General features: G+C 39.1%; 1 protein-coding gene across 1 annotated transcript; it reads right to left on the bottom strand.

Moving 5' to 3' along the window:
- Nucleotides 1–394: 394 nt before the first annotated feature.
- On the bottom strand, nt 395–4,783 carry sdhaf3 (succinate dehydrogenase complex assembly factor 3). The gene is made up of 2 exons (XM_080863162.1): nt 4,489–4,783; nt 395–3,707 (listed from the first exon to the last, which is right to left on the bottom strand). Exons 1-2 carry the CDS (start codon nt 4,663–4,665, stop codon nt 3,513–3,515), a joined length of 372 nt encoding a protein of 123 aa, XP_080719288.1. The 5' UTR covers nt 4,666–4,783; the 3' UTR covers nt 395–3,512.
- Nucleotides 4,784–10,042: the final 5,259 nt, after the last annotated feature.

Here is a 10,042-nt window from a genome sequence, read left to right as displayed (position 1 = left end):
TGGCTTGTTACCAATGTCATTATTGTTGTTGCTGGTTGTTATTATAATCCTTAACACAATCCAATATTTGAATTATTAATTTTTACTACAAACAGCTATGCTAAAAGAAAAGACGATGATAGTGGCAATGACAGCTTAACATTATTGCCATTTTTTTGTGTTGCTTACATATTCCATTTAGTGTTGTTGTATTATTATATATTGTCATATTGTGTCACACACACAATAGCTGATTAATTAGAATAAAGATTCTATTCAACACTGGACACAGGTAATCACAGAGGATTGATCCCTGTAAGAGAGGAGAAGCGTATTACTCCGCTGAATTTGAACAGGTAAGTCAGGAGGATATTTTTTTAAGGAGTAAACATGGCAGATTTTCTTACTTTTGAAATTTTAAGAGCAGTGATTCTGGAAGCATGCATCCAGGTGAATGTTTGGTGGAGAGGTGAAGTGAGAAGCCAAGATGTCCTATCCTTGTTCTTTTCAGAGTCCGGAGGATTCAGGAGGGCAGGTGTAGCTGAGATATAATGTACTGAGTGAGTCACAGTGAACTTTCTCAAACTTTACTATTTAAATAGAATTTTTTTAATACTAAGGGTCCACATGTCACTGTTGTTTCCAGTGGGACACTGCTGTTAAGCATGTTGCATGTGTGGGGGTTCCCAGCCAGATTGCATGGACTCCACACTGGTAAGGCACATTCTCTGTAGCTCCTTACATTTGGTGTATTTTACTTTACTAAGTATTAGTTCTTAAGGCTAAAGGTCCCCAAAGTGCTTTTGATTACTTTGAATGAGAAAAACAGCATTCAAAACTGCCATCATTGTATCATGGACAACCCCTCCCACCCCATGCATGCCTCCATGATGGACTATCAGAGCAAACGCAGCAAAAGACTCATTGCCCCGAAATGCAGAACTGACCACCACAGGAAATCCTTCGTACGGGTGGCATTAAGACTGTACAGCTCTTCCTCACTCTGTAGCGGATTTTCCTGAGGATTAATACCAAAGTTATTCTGTTCCCATAACTATTTATTTTTCAGGATATAGTCATATAGTTACTTCGTTAGAGTTATTTGATATTATATTTTGCACTATCCTACGGTATATTACTGTATACTACTAATATATTCTTATTGTATATATTGTATATCTTATTCCTCTGTCTCTCTTGCTGCATTCAGCACGTGTATGATAAAAGAATTTCCCTTGGGATAAATAAAGTTCTTATGTTATCTTATGAAGAGAGGCCTACTGCTGTGTGTGTCGGCTGATTTTGCTGCTGCATTTTGTCTTTTAGGTATGTGTAAAGATCCGAGTCACATATAGATTTTGTTTTATGTGTATAACGAGTTCGTTCTACGGCTGCATGATAAATAGTATTTAACATTTAGAGAAAGTTCTCATAGCCATCTCCCAGGCGTAATATTATGTAGAGCTTCTTTCAATACTACTGACATTTATTTAGACTCTTCTTGTCTTCAATTGATCTTTCTGAATTAGCAATTACTTCTTCTAAACCAAATGTGTCAAACTCAAGGCCTGCAGGCCACATACATTTATATCCGACCTAAAGTGTGTAACTGAGTTTGACACACCTGCCCCAAACCATCACTGTGTCCTTTAGACTCCATTCCTGCAAGACTGCACAAAGAAGTCCTGCCATTAACAAATGTTTCAATCTTAAATATGATCAACCTATCTTTATTAATAGGCTATGTACCACAGGTCTTCAAGCTGGCAGCAGTTAAAGCATTACTTAAAAGGCCATCAGTTAACCATTAGCTAATTATAGGCCAATCTCCAACCTTCCTTTCATATCAAACATCCTTGAAAGAGTAGTTGTCAAACAGCTAACAGATCATCTGCAGAGGCTTATTTGAAGAGTTTCAGTCAGGTTTCAGAGCTCATCACAGCACAGAAACAGCTTTAGTGAAGGTTACAAATGATCTTCTTATGGCCTCTGACAGTGGACTCATCTCTGTGCTTGTCCTGCTAGACCTCAGTGCAGCGTTCGATACTGTCGACCATAATATCCTATTAGAGCGATTAGAACATGCTGTAGGTATTACAGGTACTGCACTGCAGTGGTTTGTATCATATCTATCTAATAGATTTGTTCATGTAAATGGAGTCTTCTTCACACACTAATGTTAATTATAGAGTTCCACAGGGTTCAGTGCTAGGACCAAGTCTGTTTACATAATAAATGTTTTCCTTAGGCAGCATCATCAGAAGCCATAGAATTACATTTCGTGCTATGCAGGTGACACCTAACTTTATCTATTCATGAAGCCAGATAAAATACACCAATTAGTTAAAATGCAGGAAAGACCTGGATGGCCTCTAATTTTTTGCTTCAAAATTCAGATAAAACTGAGGTTATTGTACTCTGCCATAAAAATGTTACAAATATAACATCTAACCAGATGCTTACTCTGAATGGCATTGGCTTGGCTTCCAGTAACGCTGTGAGGAAACTTGGAGTAAAAACTCATCTCACAGCCCATTGTTCGCCAGTGGTGATAGTTTCAGTAATTGTGCAAAGGTATGTTTTATAAAGCTGTGGAAACCTGCAGCCAGCTGAGACTAAAGAATTCACTTGGATAAGTGAGGAAACATTTCTCCCACTGAAAACATCCAGATGAACAGAATCAACTTTTTGGGATTAAAAAGTACGCTTGTCTTGACTGCTTGGCTGTCTCAGTCCACATCCTTGGGTTGCTTTTTCTGTGCTGTGTCACAGATGTTCAAAATATTTAAGAGATAAACAAGAAAACTGCTTAGTTTCTATTAGAGCTACCAATTTAGATAAACACAAACCTAGTGCAACTAAATTAATAGTGCTACAGCAAATGTAGTAATATTTACATAGCATTTTTCTAGTCTTACTAAGCACTCAAAGAATTCGATCCTACAAGCCACATTTTCATATTCACACAAATAGACTTTAATACATCACTTTACTCTATGCCTTTTAGCACTTGTGAAAAATCTAACATTCACACTCACGACTCTGATGAACTGGGAAGAATTTAGGATTCAGTACTTTGCCCAAGGACAATTGAGGACCAAAACACTGACCCCCCCAATGAGTAGATGACCCTACTCTAAACATGCTGGAGCACATTTACGTGGCAGACATTAAGAGCTGTCTAGAGATTTTAAAGGGCAGAAAATGCTGAAGAAATGCAGGGCAAAATGCAAACGGTCACTGGACAGCTGTACTGTGATACGGCTGGATGTGGAGTGACCATTATGCTTACATTACTAGCGTGCTAATGTACTTCAGGAGGAGCATGACATCACTTTTATTTGCACCAAAAAAGGGTCACACAAAGCAACACAGAATTAGTACACAGCATTTTAACGTAATCAAATATTCTTAAAAGACTCCTTAGAGCACCACCCTTTACCTAAAGCACTCACGAGTTTAAATTCATCATAGTCATATGTTGTTTGTTTTTGTCTTCTTTCTGTCCAAGCACTGCTCTCTGGCCTGCAGCTTCACTTCCTGTCCTCTTGTATGTCAAACTGTCTTTTGGATTTGGTGGATTCCACCATGAGTTCATACAGTTGGCTGATCTGTTCATCCTGGAAATCATTGAGCTTTTTCTGTGACAATTGGTCTCCAAACTTTACTGAGTTGTATCTTTCCCCAGCTGACTCCAGAACCTGAGTCTGCAGAGTGTTCTTGTAGTTCTGCAAGGGAGATTGGGGATGAAGGAAACAAACATCAGGTTTGAGCATTTAGCATCTGCTCTCCCACACACTTATTAAACATTGTGGCTGCTAGATTTCATTTATTGCCATGAAATGAAATATATGCATTAACATGAATGGAAAAAATCTTTATTGGGAATAATTATATTCAAATGATCTGAAATCCTGTCTTCCTTTTTGAATCAGTGAGAAACGTTTCATATATTTTTTATTGTTTCTTTGGATTAGGGCCTAATTTAAATCACACTAAATAACTACTAATCATCAAATCATTGCTAAAACAGCATCCAGTGGTGTAGGAAAATGAGGAAAAGCAGTAATATTAGTCAAATGACATGTATTTAAATGTTCTTGAGCAGTAACGGATATTCATGATGCACTTTTTGCTATGCTTGAGATCCTTGAGCTCAAGGTCACAGGTCATAAGTCACCAGAGGTCGAGAGGAGATCACCCAGAGTAAGTGAAATAGTTATAGCACCTTCTGGTAACTTTTTTTTTTTTTTTAATACACGTAGAATACTGTGAGAAGACAAATTATTTCATATTTTGTCATTTTCTGTCTCTATTTTCAACAATGCGTTAACATAAGGATGATAATTTATTCTATTTGCAAATATAACCAAATGTCTATTGGACTATGAAGTAAAATGGTGAAAATCTGCAGATAAAGAAGACAGTCGGCACCTGTACCGTAATATCTGAAATATAGTGCAACAAAAGTCTAGCCGCGGCTGGCTTGACCGCCGTGACCCGCCTTACCTCCCACTCTGTCATGAAGCTCTTGACCTCCTTGGGTCCTGCACTCTTATGTCTTCTAAACTCGTCCTTCACATATTGGTCACCAAGGGCTCGGAGCTCTATGGGCAGGAAGCGGTGCAGGACCAAAATTCTCTTGTAAAGTGAACGGACTCTGGAGACGTGAGCGCACACCGCCATCAAGTGCACAGAAACCGTATCTAACACGGCAGGATTAAAGAAATAAAGGAAAACGGCGACAGACAGGACACAGTACCAGACCACAACATTCCCAAGTACAATTACTCAACTGAAGTCCGGAAATTGGTCTTCTTCGTTTAGTCAACAAAGTAGATGACTGGCGCATTTTCGCCCCCTCCTGGGTGCAGTAGACTATTTCAGCCGAAAAACCTTTTTATTGGAAAGTATTTTCATCTCTTAACTTTTAAAAATTACTTCATCAAAATGAAAACTTCATGTTTGATTATGAACGAGAGAAGCAAGCAAGATCAGCAGCCAGTGTGGCTGATTCTTTGTTGCATCATGAAAAGTCTGCTATGAGAAAACTCTTATCATCTTTCTGTAATTTGATGATTTTTTTGTTTGTTTGTGTGCGTTTCTTTATAGGCAGTCCAAATAGACATTATTCATTCTCATTTGATCAAGTCCCAGAAACTACTTTCTTGTTGTTATTTCAGTTTTGGGCATTTAAGCTTTTATGTCTACAAACATCTATGACATGTAGTTTAGGTCCCATCTTCAATTTACAAAATATGTCTCTCTTTGAATTCCTGGCTAGAGATACAAAAGACATGATCATTTTTCAGTTTCCTCCAAATGACTCTCATTAAAATCACTGTAGTCACTGTTTAGCTTTTCTATCAGCCTCTTCAATCCACTGCAGTTCTTGATAGAGATTAAAAAAAAAAAAAAGTTGAATATCAGTTGACAGCTGGATTTGAAGGAACTTAGCCTCAAAGACCTGGAAATTCATTTGATTGCGATACATTTAGAGGAGTTAGAGTTTTCACTGAGTAAATATCATCAGATTGTCCTCAGTGTCTCTATTATCAAACCAAAGGCTTTAGAAAGGTAAAAATCTTCCTCACAACTGTAAATCTCTCATATAACTGAAATTTGGGGACACATGCACACATACTCTACTGCTAAGTTTTTATTGAAAATTATGCACTTTAATGTCTCATTGCACTCTGAAATGAAAAGCATAAGCAATAAGCAATTTGAGTTCAAAAAAGAAGTAATGTAATTTATAGACCAAAATATATTCTGAACTTTTGACTCATCAAAGTAGCCACTTCTTGCAGATATAACAACTGAACACACACGTGGCATTATTTCTACAATAGAAATCAAATATTCTTTAGAAAGTTCTTCCCAAATCTGTTGCAAAGTTCCCATAAATGTGGACCTTGTAGTTTGCTTTGCTTTCACTCTGAAACTGTAAATAAAAGTCGCCACTTTCAGGGATTTAAATAAAGCTGTCAGACCAGAATATGGATCACAAGTCCCCAAAATTCATAGTTTCTCTTCATATCTTAATTTTTCCTCCATGGATAGATGAAAAGAACATTACTTTAGGGTAGGGTAGTGCGTCGGGTATGTGTCTGAAACCTATGAATAATTATATAATGCACACTAGTATTCTGAGTCTTTAATTGAGCAAATCAGACTTAGCCCTTAGCGAATACACAATACTAGGAATAACATGATTTATGGGTTTGAAGTTCAACTAAATAAAAAAAAAACATAATTTGCAGTTACGTAATATTCTGAAGATGTCACTTGGATGAGTGACGAAATGTTTCTCCCACTGAAAACGTCCAGATGAACAGAATCAACCTTTGGGATTTACTGGATGATCGATCATGCATCAAGACATTAAGACTTTTACATTTGCTTGATACAAATTGAATGCAACTTAATCATTTTACATTTTATTAACTTTGAACTCAAGAGACTTCTAGTACAACACTTAATCAATATGAACACTGTAAGTATGATTTAAAAAATTAGTAAAAACACTTCTTATGATGCAGTTAAATCAGCCCAGTTTTGGACCATGTATAGCACCACTATTTTATCTAATTAAAATCTTCTATTTATATGTTACACAATTTAAAACAGCAATAACCTTAAACCAAGAGTCATATTTAATTATTTTGAAACTAAGTTTAAGTTTCCCATAACTCTGTATTTGATACGATCAATATAAAAAGTATTTATTGTTAAGTTACAAGTAAAGTCTCAAACAACACATTTACTGCGACACATCTCATGTCAACAACCCCTCCCTCCCAACTTTAATAGCACACTGTCATACTCATCCAGTACACTTTATACACTCACACTCACCAACAGACCCACTCAAGATATCACTTTCAACAATGAGTGACGTGGGGGGGGGGGGGTGGGGGGGGGGGGGGGTGTCTTCCTGCATCCCTGTTTCATACACCCTGCCCGGGACGAAGGTCCACTGGTGGTTTGGGTGCTGCTGGACGCTGGCTGGTTATTTGAGCACCTAGTGCCCTGTTCTCAGGTTGTGCCAGGGCGGCTGGCTCTGGTCGGCTCCTTGTTATCTCTCTCACACAATTTGGCCGTGGGTGCCCTCCCTCATTTTCCTGCTGGGATTAGATGTGCAGTTGTTGCTGAGATGTACTGTTATGTTTTCAGTAGTCCTGGGGGCTGCGGATGACCCGGATCTCCTGGATCTGTCTGCCTCTGGCTCCTGGGGAGCATTATTGCAGCTTCCCATGATCATTTCCAGAAAAGGAAAAAACAAAAAACAAGGAAAAAAGAATGACAATCAAGCTGCATTAATACACTGTTGCCAAAACAATATTGCAAATTTAATACAAACAAACAATAATTCCATCCATCCATTTTCTTCCACTTATCTGTAGCCAGGTCACAAGGAGAGCAGCCTAAGCAAAGAATCCAGACCCCCTGTCCCCAGCCACCTGCTCCACTTTACCCAGGGGAACTCCAGTTTGTCCTGGGTCTCTGGGGCCTCCTCCCGGTGGAACATGCCTGGAAAACCTCACCTGGGAGGTGCCCACCCCAACTGGCTCTTTTTGACGTGGACGTGCAGCAGCTCTACTCTGAGCCAGCCAGAAGCCACCCACCCCCAGGTGAAGGAACATTTCTGCTGCTTGTATCCGCAGTCTTGTTCTTTCGATCACTACCCAAAGCATATGCCCATAGGTCTGGGTAGGGACGTAGATTAACAGGTATGGAGGTGCAAAACATTGTCCATTCTGACTCAATGTCCTAAGCCTCCCTCACTCCCTCCCTGTTGAACTTCTTTCGGAGGTGGGAGTTGAAGATTTCCTGAACTGGGGCCTCTGCTAGGCATTCCCAGCACCCTCACAATACATTTGGGTGTGCCATGTCTGTCCAGCATCCTCCCCCCCCACCTGACCCAAAAGCGTGTGAACAGAAAGCAGCTGCCAGTTTTAAACAAAAACATTAATAACACAACAGCAGCAGTGATGATGACTCTGGCAGTTTAACATGGAGCTGGAGTCTGTTTACACGCAGCAAAGAGGAGGAGCCGTTGCAGAGATGTGAGCTCAGGCTGAGTGGAAGAAAAACGTGTTTCTAGCATTCTTCCTGTGATCACCATTTAAACCTTTCAACCACATTTTAACCAATTTTCACTTGATTGTCAAAACTACAAAAATCTGAATCGCTGTCCAAATACTTACGGGTTTGAGTTTGGGTGTCATACTTGACAGTACTCTCTCATTTCAGTCTCACATCAATTACATAACCCTTTCTGCATACTATCACTTACGTAACATTAACCGACTTCGTCCCTTCCTTACTCCCCATGCTGCTGCCATCCTCATCCATAGTCTTATTACTTCCCAGATCGATTATTGCAACTCCCTCTTATTTGGTCTCCCCAGTAAGTCCCTCCATAAAATTCAACTTCTTCAGAATTCTGCAGCTCGGGTCATAACTCGTACTCCCTTAAGAGACCATATTATCCCATTTCTTCAATAGCTTCACTGGTTGCCCATAGAAGCAAGGATAAACTTTAAAATCTTACATCTCATATGTAAGTGCATCCATAACCTTACCCCTCATCTCTGTGATCTGCTTCATATCACCACTGTTTCCTGCTCTCACAGATCTTCGTCTGTCACTCATCTTGTTGTTCCTTCTGCTCGTGTCATCACTGTGGGGAACAGAGCTTTCTGTCACTCTGCTCCTCGGCTCTGAAACTCACTTCCTTCAGTCTTAAGAAATATATATTTATATATATAAATATATACCCTGAAGCTCCCAGGTCTCTGGTACAGGACCTGAGCTTGAAGGATTGACCGCCCACAGGGGTGAGCGGGGGTATATATATATATATATATATATATATATATATATATATATATATATATATATATATATATATATATATATATATATGTACACTCTTATATAAATATAGATAGAAATATAGATTTCCTTTTTAAGTCACAGCTCAAAACCTACCTGTTTAAACTGGCCTACTTGCTTTAATACTGATCTTACTTGCTGTCAAATCGGGGCTGATGGCGCGATATGGCAGCCTCGCTTCTGTCAGTCTGCCCCAGGGCAGCTGTGGCTACGACTGTGGTTTGCCTTCACCAGTGCGTGAATGTGAGTGAATGAATAGTGGAATTGTAAAGCGCTTTGAGGGCCTCGAAAAGCACTATAAATGCAATCCATTATTATTAGAACTGTTCAGAGAACAGTTGTTCTGGAACCAAACAACCAATATGTGTTCATATTACAGGTCTTCACTTTAGCTTCTATGCTCCCATCATTTGTTGCACCCAAAAAATATTTTTCAACATAACAGAACCCGTTATTTTTAGGTACTTTTGGCCCATGCCTCTGTAACACTTCTCTGTTCAGGGTAAATTCTCTGATTATACTGTCCTCTGCTGCCAAGTACGCTCATAACAGAAGTGTTTACTGTTTTTGGCTGCTGTTGGGGGGGTGGGTGGGGGGAGTGTAGAAAGAAGGCAAAAAAATATTTTATTTATCCTAGCCTAGCTTTGGAAATTTGTTACAACAGTAATTTTAGTAATAAGGAATGTAGAGCAATACAGAACTTTGCTAAAACTGAGACTAAATGTATCGCAGCAGCAAAACATTTAAAATGGCTATTCCACTCCTTTCCAATACAATTACCTCGACGCAATTTCTTTTCCTGTTAGCAACTGGGTTTGTTAAACCCAGGGGTCGGCAACCTGCGGCTCCTTAGTCCTTATACTGCGGTTCCGCGTGGTTTGGGAAAATAAATTAGAAGTAATTGGCTGTATTTTATTTATGTTAGTTCTGTTTTTTTAACTTGTAGTTCTAAACTGGAAGATTATTGTGATATTGAAATATAAAAATAAAATTATATTCTATTATTTTTTTCATCGCTCAAAATAAGCGTCACACTCGCGGAAGCCGGTGTATCCGCCGAAACGGCGTGCCTTTATCGAGACTTTCAACCCCAGGTAGGCCAGTTATGGATCTTCGGATCCACATCATGTCAGCAGCTGTTCTTCACCGTGAACTATGTTAA

This window comes from Rhamphochromis sp. 'chilingali' (assembly GCF_963969265.1).
Source record: "Rhamphochromis sp. 'chilingali' genome assembly, chromosome: 17".
NCBI classification, from domain to species: Eukaryota; Metazoa; Chordata; class Actinopteri; order Cichliformes; family Cichlidae; genus Rhamphochromis; species Rhamphochromis sp. 'chilingali'.
This window is presented reverse-complemented; position numbering and strand designations above follow the sequence as displayed.